This window comes from Balaenoptera physalus (genome assembly GCF_965194825.1).
Source record: "Balaenoptera physalus genome assembly, chromosome: X".
Taxonomy (NCBI): domain Eukaryota; kingdom Metazoa; phylum Chordata; class Mammalia; order Artiodactyla; family Balaenopteridae; genus Balaenoptera; species Balaenoptera physalus.
The window spans coordinates 44050774-44065236 of NC_138903.1; the positions used below are offsets into that span (position 1 = coordinate 44050774).

A 14463-nucleotide genomic window follows, 5' to 3' on the forward strand; every position below is an offset into this window, starting at 1 on the left:
AACCATACCGTAGGCTCGAAAGAGTGAAACATAAAGCAGCATTTCTTTTTTCAAAAGCAATTGACACGCCCAGCACTGGGTTAGGACCCGCCCAGTCCTCATTAAATATGGCAGCGAGCAGGGCCGACCTATTGCGGCTGCGCGCGCGGAAACGCCTCTGAGCACCGCCTTCTCCGCGGCTCTCCCCGCCCTGCTGCCTCCTGGGCGGGCATCACCTCCTCCGCGCCTCGGCAGAGGTGTGGGGAGAGGGCTGGACGGGGCGCGCACGCGCAGGCGGCGGCCGTGCTTGGCCGATCCTTGCGAGGCGTCTGTCACATGAGCCGCGCGCCCGCTCCGCTCCCCCTCCTCCCGGCTGGGCTGTGAATGAAGCTCTGCAGGCTACGTGGGGCGCTAGCTCAACTTAGTGTCCCGGACGCCAGAGCCGACTGAGCGCTCGGCCCGCCGGCGGCGGGCACGGGCTCTGCCGCTCCGGACCTCGGCGACAGGTAAAGACAAATGGACTGTCCCTACCCCAGCAGGTCCTTGGCGGGCCGCTGGCCCCCGGCCCACCCCCGAGCACCCCCTTGGGCTCAGCGACACAGGGGAAGCGCTCCCCCGCTGGCTCCGTCCCCGGGAGATGGGGGTTCCCCGTGCCTGGCCGCTGCCGCTTGGCACTCGGAGGAGTTAGACCGGCCAGTTCTAGCCAGTGCAGGGCGGCATCTTCCAGGGAGCCCAGCCCTATTCTCCGAGCCAGGGTCCCTGCGCTGTCCCAGCGAAGTTTCCTCGCGGAGCCGCGCCAAGCCCGCCCCGCTTTTGAATGGGGGAGGTTAGCTGCAGGCGTCCCCTTTCCAGGACTGGGGCAGGGTGGCTTTGGCTGGTAAAACCCTGTCGAGGCCCCGTTCTTATCCATCCTGCTCTGGACTGGCAGGTTTGTGTGGGTCGTAGCGAAGCCGAGTCCAGACTCTCGGAAAAGTAGTTGCTGCGTTTTCCTTTTCGCACTTAACGCGGGGAGCTGGTTCTCTCTAGACTTTACAGGCTTGCGCTTGAGCGCCTTCACCCACCCCAAAGGGAAAACTTTACATTGATGCGCGTGTACTTTATTAATATTTCAGAGAAAATCAGTTTCCAGGAGTGCCGAGTGAAGTTGTACGTGTGCCCGTGTGATAACGTCAGTGTAAGCTACCCCGAATAAGTGAGGGGAATCCAGAAGTGTGGAGTACAAAAAGCCAGTAAGAATCTGCTTTACGAACGCTTCATACATTTATTGGCAACTACCCGGGTTTGACTAAGGAGATGTTAAATTCTCCTGGTCCCACGAGGCGCGGATCAGTACTATTTAACTGCGCGCTAAATAAGAGGGAAAAAAAAGGCAAACCAAAACAAACTGTCCTAGGTTCCAGATAAGTCATCGGAGCGCTTTTTCCTGGTGAATTCATCCTGGGACTTTGTGAGTTCCTAGTTTTCTTGGACTTCGCAAGCCTTTCCTTATCCAAAGCGTTGTCTTTTCTCTGTCGGCTTTTTGGGATTAGTGTACACATTCACACTTTAGTCCTTTAAAAAAAGGTATTTAAAAAAGGCCAAAATGATGGCTCTCAAGTTCGTATTAGTCTTAAGTATGTATACGTTAGCGTTTTCACTTAAGGGGTGGAGGTGTTGCTTGTATGAAAGCTATGTAAATAGCAATCTGCTTTGAAGTTCCCCAGGTCAAAAAGGTGAGGACTTTTTCTTAGAAAAAGCAGATTGGCTTGTATGCTACATAAGGAAGACTTAATGAAGAACTTGTTTAAATGGACAAGCAAAGCGTTTAATATATTCACCTTCTGAATCAAACGAAGTAGTCAGACCTTTCATTTTTTTCTCCCATTCCTAGCACCTTTCATATCCTTCCAAGTAGTACTGTCCTAAGACTGAATTTGACATTTTAAAAATAGGAATTATCTGAATTAATTTGGTTTTACTTAAATTAGCATTCTTTTTTTACATTTTTCTTTTCCTTTGGTTCTTTTCTTTCCTGATTTTAAAAGCAGTCTATGCTCTCTACAGGACATTGGCAAAATGTGGGAAAATATAATGAAGTGGAGAGGAAGCACCATGACCTCGAGGGCATCGCTCTTCAGTTTTTATTATGCCTTCTTTTCTTTTCCTATACGAGATTTGTTTTAAAACTTTTAGTCACAAAATTTCCTCTCCTTTCTACAAATTTTTTGTTGTAGAGTTGGGTGTTTTGGGGGGGGGTGGGGAGGGCATCGGATATTATGCTGTTCTTCATTCCCCAAAGTGTGGAACTTTGAGATAGGAGAGACACTTAATGGTTATCTCATCCAACCACCCATCCTTTGAGATTCTGAAACCCACTTACTGAAGATCCAGTGATTCATGCAGAATTGGACAGCACTCAAGGGCAATATTAACTGACTCTAGATCTCTGCATTCTTTTTTCAGTGATACCTTGTTGCTTAGGTGGAAACTTAACACTGTCCATGTCTGCTTATCTTTGAAAGAGAGGTCCAGAGAGGGACAGGAGATGATTTTCAAGGATTTGAATGTTTTTCATTTAGGTATTTGTTTTCCTGTTGACATTTTCAGGTTCTGGGCTTGAGCATCTTGCAGAAAACAAGACGACACAGCTGCTGTTCCATCTACATCCCAGTGGAGTCTCCCTACAAAACTGGGGGGTCCGGGAAACTCTGAGCCTGTGACCCCAGCGTGGGAGAGAATAGGATCAAGATGGCCATGTGGCAGGGTAAGATGTTAGCACTTATGCCTCCAACTGGTTTTTCCTCCTTCATTCTCTATCCCAACCCAACCCTCCAAGCCAGTGGCAGGCAGCCAGGCAGCTGTTTCTTTAATTTAACCCTTTGTCTTCGCCAGGACAAAGCATATTGGTTTAAAAGGAGTTGCCGCTACCTGGAAGTTCGGATTATTTTAAAGTAGAGGTGGAGGGGTGTGTGTGTGGGGGGGTAGGAGTAGCGGGAAAATGTAGTGCCAGGGGCATTTTCAAAGAACTCCCTTCATTTGAACATGTGCTTGTGGGGGTTATAGGTGAGGAGATGGAGGATATTTTTTCATATTTCTGTTTTTTATTTGTTTCCGGCAAATTTCTATCATAAGGTTTTCAAAGGTGGGGGAGACAGATGTCAGCACCTCCTTGACTTCCTCTTCCCAGTAAAGACTTTAAAGCATATTTGGCATTATAATGATTATATTTGGTGATAGAAGGGAAATGCCTGTTTTAATATTATGGAATGACTTGAGAGCAAAGCTCAGTGATGTCTTGCCTGATAGACTATATCTCTTGTGAACCTGTGAATTCTTACCACATATAAAGTTCCTTTTTTTTTTTTTTTTTGGTGGGGTTGGGGATGGTGCCCTTTGGGAGAGTATCAGAATCTCCAGGGGTGTGTGGGATTTTTATGTTTATCAAAAGGGAATATGGGTTTAAGAAATGGTGGACAAACACTACCCAAATTGGTCTGTGACCCACAAAAGGTTAAGGGCCACTTATATGCAGTAGAATGAAAGGAGCTTGAATGTCCATAAATATTCAATAGGTAGGTTTGTTGGTGGTCTAATGTATCTTTTAAAACTGTCTCCTGTTGGTTACAGCCGTAACAAGAATTTTTGATGTGTGAGTGTTGTCAATTTAAAGATACTTTTTGACGTGAGATTCGGCCTGTATCCCTGCTTTGACTCACACAATGGGCATTTATCAGGAGGAGTTTGAATATTCTTGTTTAAATCCTGAGGCATTCTTTCATTCAACAAGTAGAATACAGAGACGAGTAAGATGCAGAACGCTAGAGGGTTCCTCGTCTTATGGGGGAGACAAACATACAAACTAATAATTGTGTCAGGTTGAATAAGTGTTATAATAGGGAGAGATGCAAAATGCGATGGACGTCCAGAGAAAAGCATGATGAGCTGTGAGTTTTGAGCTGGGCTAAAAAAAAATGAGTGGGAGTTTGCCAGATGGGCAACTGAGAGAATTGCATTCTGGGCAGACAGAGAAGCACTGTTCGGGAACTTCCAAGTTGCTCTGTTGGCCTCGTGTGAGATGTGTGGGCCACGACCTCAGATGAAGCAGGGAAGGTAATCGGAGGCTGGATAACAAAGAACCTTGTATGTCCTAGGAAGGATTTTACACTTTATCCCGAAGACAAAGATTCTAAACAGGGAAGTAACATAATCAGATTTTGTTTTAGAAAGATTACTTTGGCAGCAATGTTGAGGTGGGGTTGGAGCCGGAGAGAATGAAAGCCAAGAGGCAGTTGGGAGGTTTCTGGTATAGTGGTTTAGGGAAGAGATGGTGAGGGTCTGAGCAGAAGCAGGGGCAGCAAGGATAGAGAGAATGGGATGAATTCTAGAAACGTCCTGTGACTAGATGCGGGGAGGAACCGAGCCTGGGTTGACAGCCAGTTTGGGTGCCTGGGGCTGGTGGTGCCATTCACTGAGATGGGGAACGTGGGAGGTAGTGAGAGGGGCATGGGGACTGTGGGAAGTTAGTGTGCCGCGTTTGGCTTGGCCTGTTTTGTTTGAGACACCTGTGAGCTGTCAGGTCAATGTTTAAAAGACAGTCCTGAAAGTATAGAATTAGAGTTTGTGTAAGTGGGGAGCTAAAGTTTTGTTCCTAATGATGCATAAAGAGCTTGTGTGTTTTCTCTCTGTTTAATGGAAATGTCATCAGTAGTTAATGATTTATAATAAAAACATTTTAATGGATAACAATTCTTAATAAAAATGTCATAATTTCTTAATAAGTAATATATTTTGCTATCTCAGGCCCTGAAATCCGATCTGCTTAAGATTACATTGGAGGAAAACAATTTTTCTAGCATTAGTGAAGAGGGGAGCATTCCACAGAAGTAACTGCAATCATTCCTTGTTTTCTGCAACCTCTGAAGTGACAAGCATAGTACAATGATAGTTTGGGTGGCGGTATGGTAGAGTAGTTAAAAGTATGGGTCTAGGTTCAACTCCGTTGGTTCTGTCACTTGGTAGCTGTGAGACCTTGGGCAAGTCCCTTAATCTCTCTGTGTCTCAGTTTTCTCTTTTGTAAAATGGGGTTAACAATAGAACTCACCTTATAAGGCTGTTGTGATGATTAGTTAATATTAAACAAAACACGTGGAACATAGTAAGTGTCATATAAATGTGTGCCATTATTATTAGGAGTAAGACATTTAGAATATTGTCTATCATATAAGTGCTTAGTAAAACTTAGCAATAGCTGTTATTGTTACTACTACTCCCATTACTATTACTACTACTACTACTTCTACTGCTATCATTATTATTTGCTATAGCCTGGAGTGGGCCTGGTACCCTGTTCTGTGGAGGGAATTTCAGGTTGTCCTTGGAAGGCCTGCCCTGTAGTAGTCTGTTTGGGTCTTTATGTAGAGGTTTAGATATGAAGAGATCCTTAGAAAACATCTAGCCAAACCCCTAGAGGTTAAGTGACATACCCACGGTCAAACAGGTTAATAGTAGTGATAGGACTAAAACCCAGGTCTCCTGATTCCCTATTCCAATTTTCTTTCCATGGACTCGTGGAAGAGAGAATGTGTGGGTCTGTCCCCAGCTCAAGGGAGCTCTGAGTCAATCTCTGGATCTAGTAGAGGAACTCTAAAAGCTAGAGGAAACCAAGTGTCGTTAGTCTCTTGGGTCAGTCCTGTCTAGTTCCTTCATGGATAATTGGATCCGAATTCCCATGCCTCTTAAACATGGCTAACATTATTATTTTTGACTTCGTTTGATGGAGTCCTCTAAGACATTTCCTGGCCACTTTAAACAGAGTGTACTGAGCATAATTTAATATCTTTGATAACTCAGGGTCATCATTAATAACATCAGTTTCATTGGTCTAATGGTCAAGGAAATATTGAAGAGAATACTAGCCAGTTTAGGGCGGGATGAGAGTGGAGACTTGTGTTGTCAGGTGTCATTTATTTATTCAATTAACATCAAGCACCAATTGTGCACCAGGCACTATGCTGAGCTCTAGAGATGCAGTGGTCAGTAAAAACAGGTATGGGCTCTGCTCTCACGGAACTTACCAACGAGGATAAAAGTAGCATTTCAAGCTTATGAAATGGCTTTATTTAACAAATGTGCTGAAGTAACTTGGAAAAATGACACCAATGTAAATTTTGAAGGATTAAAATAGGGTTTCTTAATAAAGGAGGCTGGTGCATCGGAATTGCCTTTTAAAAATATTCCTGTTCAGCTCTATTTACAATAGCCAGGACATGGAAGCAACCTAAGTGTCCATCGACAGATGAATGGATAAAGAAGATGTGGCACATATATACAATGGAATATTACTCAGCCATAAAAAGAAACGAAACTGAGTTATTTGTAGCGAGGGGGATGGACCTAGAGTCTGTCATACAGTGAAGTAAGTCGGAAAGAGAAAAACAAATACCGTATGCTAACACATATATATGGAATCTAAATATATATATATATATATATATATATATATATATATATATATATATATATATAGTTCTGAAGAACCTAGGGGCAGGACAGGAATAAAGACACAGACGTAGAGAATGGACTTGAGGACACGGGGAGGGGGAAGGGTAAGCTGGGACGAAGTGAGAGAGTGGCATGGACTTATAAATACTACCAAATGTAAAATAGATAGCTAGTGGGAAGCAGCCGCATAGCACAGGGAGATCAGCTAGGTGCTTTGTGAACACCTAGAGGGGTGGGATAGGGAGGGTGGGAGGGAGACGCAAGAGGGAGGAGATATGGGGATATATGTATACGTATAGCTGATTCACTTTGTTATAAAGCAGAAACTAACACACCATTATAAAGCAATTATACTCCAATAAAGATGTTAAAAAAAAATTCCTGCTCAATTCTCATCCCCCCCAATTGTGATTCAGTCTTAAGACCTGAGCATTTAAAGAAGTGCTGTAAGCAATTCTGATGTGTAATCCTGTTTGGGAACTGCTGCATTAAAGAATTAAAAGTTAAAAAAAGAAATTATAAAGAAACTGAAAAAATACAGAATACTCATATAATCTTGGGATAGGGTAGGTCTTTGTATGCATAATATGAAAGGTAGAATAATGAAGTTTTAACTGTGTGAAAATTTAAAATTTCTGCACAAAACCATAAAGTTAATGAGAAAACTGGAAACAGTTGCAAAAAGACTCATTATCCTTAATATATAAAGACTTAACAGCTCAATGAGAAAATACAAGTATTTTAGTAGAAAAAATGTGCAAAGCATGGGAGTAGGAAAATACATACGCAGAAATCCAAATGGCCAATAAACATGAAAAAATGTTCTATCTCAGTAGTAGTCAAAGAAAGGGGGAATTAAAATGGCATTCTACTCTTTTCTCCAATATAATTTGCAGTGATTAAAAAGGAATGACAAAACGCAGCTTTGGCAAGGACACGAGGGAGCAGGCATTTGCATACACTTCTGGTGGGAATGTCAATTTGGCAATATTCATCAAAAGCTTTAAAAACCGTGTTTACCTTTTCACCCTGCAATTCCTTTTCTTGGAACTCATCCTAAGGAAATAATAAAGGATGTGCACAAAGACGTATCAATAAGGATATCGATTGCAGCATTTTCTATACTAGGGAAAATTGATAACACTTGCATTCTGATGCATTGATACAATGCAATACTATAATTACTAAAAATGATGATACTGTGGAGTTATTATACTTATTAACATAGAAATAGGTTCATGATATGGTGTTAAATGGTGGGGTTGGGAAGCACATCCCAAATTATCAGTAGTTAACAGTGTGGCCTCTGGGCTTAAGAGCTGGATGGAAATCCCAGCTTTATGAGCTTCGTGGTTTTGGGAAGTTACTTACCTTAGTGTTCCTCAAACTTCCACATCTGTTAAAAGAGGGATAAAATAGCAGCGAACCTAACAGTTCTCAACTTGTATGTCCATTAGGATCACCTGGGGATCTTTTAAGTCCACCCAAGCCCAGGCCTCACACAGGCCGATTAAATCTGAATCTCTGGGAATGAGATGCAGCACTCTGGGAATTTTGAAGCCCCTGGTGATTCCAATGTGCAGACAAGTTAGGGAACTGCTGAGCTAATATATAAGGCGGTTGAAAGGATTAAATCAGAAAATCACGGTACCTGGCATGTGGTAAGTACTTAATACATGATAACTATTATTAGTAACTGTTACTTTTTCTTATTAATAGTATGGTCCCATATTAATATATGTGTTGTGTCCATGTATGTTTCGTACAAAGAAAAGTCTAAGAGGATAGTCACACAAGTATTTTAAAAAGAAATTACGGTTGACTTTATTTTTACTTTTTTGTATCTTCCATTTTTTCTGTATATAACATGGGTTCCTTGTTAATTTTTAAAGGTATAATTTCTGAAGGAAATATCAGATATATGTACACAGCTTTATATACTAAGGTATTTATAAATGGTGAAAAACTGAAGACAATTTCCATAGTAGGGGAATGTTAGTAAATTATGGCAGGTCCACAGATTAAAAATCAAGACCAATGCTGAGGAAAATCTTCAGGACATAATGGAAGAGTATGGGATTATTCCTTTTCTGTCTTCAATTTAAGTGGAGGTTTGTGTATATCTCTGTCTTTACATGTTACGTATATACCTATGAATGTGTATATCCACCTTTGCCAGTGTGGATTTCTCAGGTTGGGACTGTGTAACTAAAGCAGTTGCAGTTTTATTTTTTTATAGCTTTTTTTCCCAAAAATGATTTGTAGTTGTGTGTGTAGCACTTTGCCCTGATATGTGTGCTCTGCAGTAAAAACCAAATCTAATATATTTCAAAAAAAAATACCTATGAATGTGACAATAAATACAGAATAGATGGGAATTATCCAAAGTTGTTGACATGGCTGTCCCCAGGTAGTAGGATGCATTTATATTTTTTCCCTTTTATTTTTACTTTCCAAATTTTATGTAATAAATATGTATTACTTTTAATAATTTGGAAGTGAGGTATAAAATAGCAGTGCCTCCAACAAGGAGTGAATTGTGTGGGCTTCTGGACAGCTGTTTCAGCCTCTCTGTGCCCCCTCTACCTCCAAATTAAAGAAAAAAAAAAACCAACCAAACTCCTGAGGGTTTGGTTAGAGCAGTTTTTTGCTACTAGTACTTCCTCAAGTACTCTTGTAATTTTTGGCTGTCTCTCCTATTGACTCCAAAAACTCTTTTGAGAGTGAGATTGGGGACAGGGAAAGTGTACAAAAATGGAGAAATTACACTTAATTTAGTGTGGGAGTTACATAATAAGGTGAAGTGGCAAAATATGTCAGGGTAAGGGTGAAAATAAAACAGTTGCAATGAGAAACTGTTCTGTTGGCTTCAGATCCAAAGGAGGTAAGTTTCAACTTTGCAGTTTTTTTTTTTTTAAGCACATCACAGTGTATTTGTAAACACTCTGGTGATTTAGCTAACACTTGGGGGCCAAGGGGAGCATCACAAAGCAGTCAGTGAGTTGATAACAGAACTTCAGTGTGAAATCTAGATGGCTGTGTGGCTTGATAGTTGGACCACCATCACCTAGGAAAAGCCATCTGGTTCTGTTCTGTTGATCAAAACGTTAGTATCTGTGTGTCTCATCTCCGGCAGGTACAAGAGATGACTTCTTTGTCTCTCTGCATTATTGCCCTTCCACAACTCCTCAGTGGGGCAGAATGGGAGCGGGGGAGAAGGATTATGATGGAAAACGTTGAATACGGGGTAACTAAAACCAGTCTTTCAGAAATTTTTTCTGTAAGAGCCAGTCATTCCTTCCCAAGCATACAGTGTGGAAGGAACATGGGCCTTGGAATCCGATACACCTGGATCTGAACCCAGCTCTGCCAGTTGGTAGCCAGAGTTCCCTAAGCTCCAAAAGCCTCAATTGTCTCCTCTGGGGTCAAGTGTAGTCTCTGGAGACAGACTCCCTGGGTTTGTATCCTGGCTGTGTCACTGATAGCTATGGGCAAGTTATTTCATCTCTGGGCCTCACCCTCTTCATCTGTAGAATGGGGTTAATAATAATCATACTTCAAGGGGTATATGGCCTTACTCTGTGCTATTTACAATTGCATGTGAATCTACAAATAAAGTTTTTACCTCAGTATAAAATTTTAATTAAAAAAAGAACAGGGGAACAAGGACTTTCTCCTACACAAGAATAATAGTGTTCACACTCAGGGAATTATCATCTATACAATAATTTTATCTAGTTTATAGCCTATAATTACATTTTTCTCATTTATCCTAAAATATCTTTTATAGCATTTCTTGAGGGGGCATTTAGTATCCAATCAAGGAGGAAGTATTTGATTATCTGTCCCTTTAATCCCCTGTTCCTTTTCCTTTGTTTGTTTCAATACATTGACAGTTTTGAAGAGTCCAGGACAGTTGTCATGTAAAACATTCCTCAGTCTGGCTTTGTGTGATTGTTTTCTTGAGATTAGATTCCAGTTCTGTGCTTTTGGCAAGAAAATTACATAGATGATGTTGTGTGTGTCCCACTGCATTATATTTTGGTTGAAGACATGTAATGTCAGTTTATACCATTATTGGTGATGCTAAGGTAATCACTTATTAAGGAGGTGTCTGCCATATCTCTTCATTGCTGAGGTTCTGTTTTTCATAGATAATTAATAAAAAAAAATCTATGGTATGGTACTTTAAGACCTTGTGAATATCCTGTTTCCCAAATCATTCATCCAGTAGTTTTAGCATTAATTGGCGATCTTTACCTGAATTGTTGAAAAATGATAATTTTTCTAATTTTATCATCCCTCTGTTTTTTTTTTAAGCTAGAATTCATTTATAATGAAGAGTTCCCCCACATTTTATTTTATTTTATTTTTTTAAATTAGTTTATTTTATTTGTTTTTATTTTTGGTTGTGTTGGGTCTTCGTTGCTGCACGTGGGCTTTCTCTGGTTGCGGTGAGCGGGGGGCTACTCTTCGTTGCGGTGCGCGGGCTTCCATTGCAGTGGCTTCTCTTATTGCAGAGCATGGGCTCTAGATTCACAGCCTTCAGTAGTTGTGGCACGTGGGCTCAGTAGCTGTGGCATGCAGGCTTTAGAGTGCAGGCTCGGTAGTTGCGGCACACGGGCTTAGTTGCTCCACGGCATGTGGGATCTTTCCGGGCCAGGGCTCGAACCTGTGTCCCCTGCATTGGCAGGCGGATTCTTAACCACTGCACCACCAGGGAAGCCTCCCCCCATTTTATTTTATTTTTCATTTAACTATAGTGGATTTACAGTATTGTGTTAGTTTCAGGTATACAGCTTTAGATTCTTTTCCATTATAGGTTATTATAAGATATTGAATATAGTTCCCTGCACCATACGATAAATCCTTATTGTTTATCTATTTTATATATGTAGCATATATCTATTAATCCCATACTCCTAATTTATTCCCCCCCCCGGTTTGGTAACCATAAGTTTGTTTTCTGTGTCTGTGAGTCTGTTTTGTAAATAAGTTGATTTGTATTATTTTTTAGATTCCACAAATAAGTGATATCATATAATATTTGTCTTTGACTTGCTTCACTTAGTATGATAATCTCTAGGTCCATCCATGTTGCTGCAAATGACTTTATTTTATTCTTTTTTATGGCTGAGTAATATTCGTGTGTGTGTGTGTGTGTATTTCTTTATCCATGCATCTGTTGATGCACACTTAGGTTACTTGCGTGTCTTGGCTATTGTAAATAGTGCTGCTGTGAACGTTGGGGTGCATGTATCTTTTTGAATTAGAGTTTTCATCTTTCAACTGGAAAGTATCTTTTGAGGTGATCTGTTTCCAGTGTCTCATCTTGCAAAGGAAGAAACTGAGGCCCAGGGAGACTCATTCTGGATCATACAGCTGTCACATGGGAATGCCAGTCTGTTAGCCCTACTGCATTACACTGCCCCCATTCCCCCAGGCTTGGCTATTTTATAATTTTCTGCTAAGTGTTAGTCTTTCCCTACTATTGCTTTTCCTACTTTATTGCTGCTTTGGAAAGTTTAGGGTTTTTTCCCCCAAAGCATTGTTTCGTCATTGAGATTTCCAGGATGTGTTTTTCTTTTTCCTGTGCCTCTGTTAGCATTTTTGAAATAAACTATAGGTTCCTTAGGTTTTAACCAGAATTATGATTCAAAGCTTCCTGTTTCATGTAACGCTGTTCTCTGTGTGGCGGGGCAGGGGGAGGGGGGTCTAGAAAGTTTCACTACGGGTGGCAACAAATGCCAGATTCTTCTTCTTCCTACCTTCTGTTAACACGCAGGTATTTATAGCCCTGTGGTCAGACCAGAGAAGCTGTTGAGGAGTTAATAGGATGAGGTAACCCCCTTAGTAATGACATATTTTCATGCTTTTCAACCCAATACCATTCAGGGGTGAGGTAGCATTTTACTGTGTTTATTTAGGATTTCTGCCCTGACTACTTCCATGAAGAGCATCACAGAAATTGCAACATAGAAATAAATCCGGGACAGGGACGATCTAGTGGCAATGAAATAGATGTTATCAGGCGTGTGAGATATTCTGGGCACTGAAAATTTTTTTTTCCTTTTTTCCCCACCTCTTCTTTTCTTCTTCTGGCCCCCACACAAAAAGATAAGCACACTAAATTACATCATTGACATCTCCTGGCCATAAAAAGTGTTCAGATGTATAGGAAGCCCCTGGCCCTGTCTGTACTAAGGTCAGTGGTCCTTCCACTGACTTTCCTTGGCCTGGCCTGCCGTCTGGCCACCTATGACTAAGCACTGAATATTCCCAGGTTGAAATCATGATCTTTCCTGTTTAGCTTGAGAGTGATGAGAAGCAGGTTGGCAGGGGAATGACCACCATCCAAATGCCCAACTCTGCCAAGGGCTTGTTTTCCTTGGGTTCTGGACCCTGGTAATAAATAATAATAGTAGAACCTCTTCTTCTTACATTCGCTGTATTAATTGAACTACCATCTACCCAGACGTCAAAGCCAAAATTCTGTGTGGCATCACATGGTCCTTTCTCTTCCCCACGTGCAGTCCACCTTTGGTGGCCTTAGAGCATTTCAGTAGGTCACATTCCTGGCAAACGTCTACTTATCTTTCAGCCATCAGCTCAGAGGTCATCTCTTCTCTATAGCCTTTCCTGAAACCTTGCCCATCCTCTGGTAAAACCCGCCTTTCCTCTCTTTGTGTGTTTCCCCACTATACTGTATATCCCTTGAAGGCATTGACTATTTTTGTTTAGTACTTTTGTTTTTGCGTCTGCCATGTGCCAGGCACTGCGTTAGGTGGGTGCTGGGGGTATAGTAGTGGCCCCAAAAGTCATGATTCTTGTCCTCCTAAGTCTTACAGTCATATGGGGGAGTTGGAATGCAAACAAATAAATACACAAATATTTCATTGTGAAGTGTCATGAGTGCTATAATGTCCTCTGGAAAAGAATAATAAATGAGACATAATTTATTGGGAGGGAGGGTCTGGGAAGAAGTGACAAGTTTGGCTGAGACTGAAAGATAAGCAGGAGTTATCCAGGTGAAGAGTTGGGGGAAGAGCATCCCAGGCAGAGGAAACAAAGTGGAAATCCCTGAGGTGGAAAGAACCTGAATTCTTCCCTAGCATGGCCCAGGGGGGCTGTACCATAGTGAAGGCGATATAAAGGGGCATGGGATGAAATTGGAAGAGTGGGGACTTCCTTGGTGGTCCAGTGGTTAAGACTCCACGATTCCACTGCAGGGAGCACAGGTTTGATCCCTGGTCAGGGAACTAAGATCTTGCAAGCTGCGTGGCACAGCCAAAGGAAAAGAAAGAAAGAAAGAAAGAAATTGGAAGGGTGGGCAGGGGCTGGTACACAGGGTTTTGTAGGCCATGTAACGAAGTATCTTAAGTGCAGTGTAGAGCCTTTGCAGATAGATTGGACAGGGCAGGGTATCAGTGAAGGAGAGGGTAGTGTCTCATTCACCTTTGCATACCAGCTGTCTAGCAGAGAGTGCCTGCCACATACTATGGGTTCATTGAGTCTTTGTTTAATGAGTAATACTTGCCTGGCCTTCCTGCCACGATTGCCATGAAGATGAAAGAAGGTAAGATATGCTAAAGTGCTTTGCAAAATGTAAAATGTTAAACAAGTGTTATTCTAGATGCGATTCACTAGATTCTGTGCAGTGATGCTTACAGATGTTCACTACCACTGGGGGAAAAAACCCCAAATTGTTAAACTAGCAAAATCTCCCAGCCAGATCATCCCATGCCATGAATACGCTAATGTACTTATTTCTTAGATATTCAAAGTGTGCCTCCATTGCCAATGCCTTTAACTAATTATGGGTGAGTGGAAACCACCTTATATCACACCATTATGTAGTACTTCTGGTGTTAGAGATAATTGTGTTGCCAGGAGCAGTATAGGTTTCCCTTCTATGCTGAATTCACTCAATGAAATCTCTGCGCCTAAAGAGCCTAAAGAATTCGTTATTGAAGAGCTGGATGAATTGTGAGGAATAGTACCCTC

General features: G+C 41.7%; 1 protein-coding gene across 1 annotated transcript in view; it reads left to right on the plus strand.

Annotated features, from left to right (window-relative positions):
* The first annotated feature begins 220 nt into the window (after positions 1-220).
* The window catches only part of CLCN5 (chloride voltage-gated channel 5), a 153511-nt gene continuing 139268 nt past the window's right edge, over positions 221-14463 (plus strand). Inside the window, exons 1-2 of the mRNA XM_082445147.1 lie at positions 221-485; positions 2566-2722. Of these exons, the coding sequence (XP_082301273.1) occupies positions 2707-2722 (16 nt within the window). The 5' untranslated portion in view covers positions 221-485; positions 2566-2706. The remainder of the gene's footprint in view (positions 486-2565; positions 2723-14463) is intronic.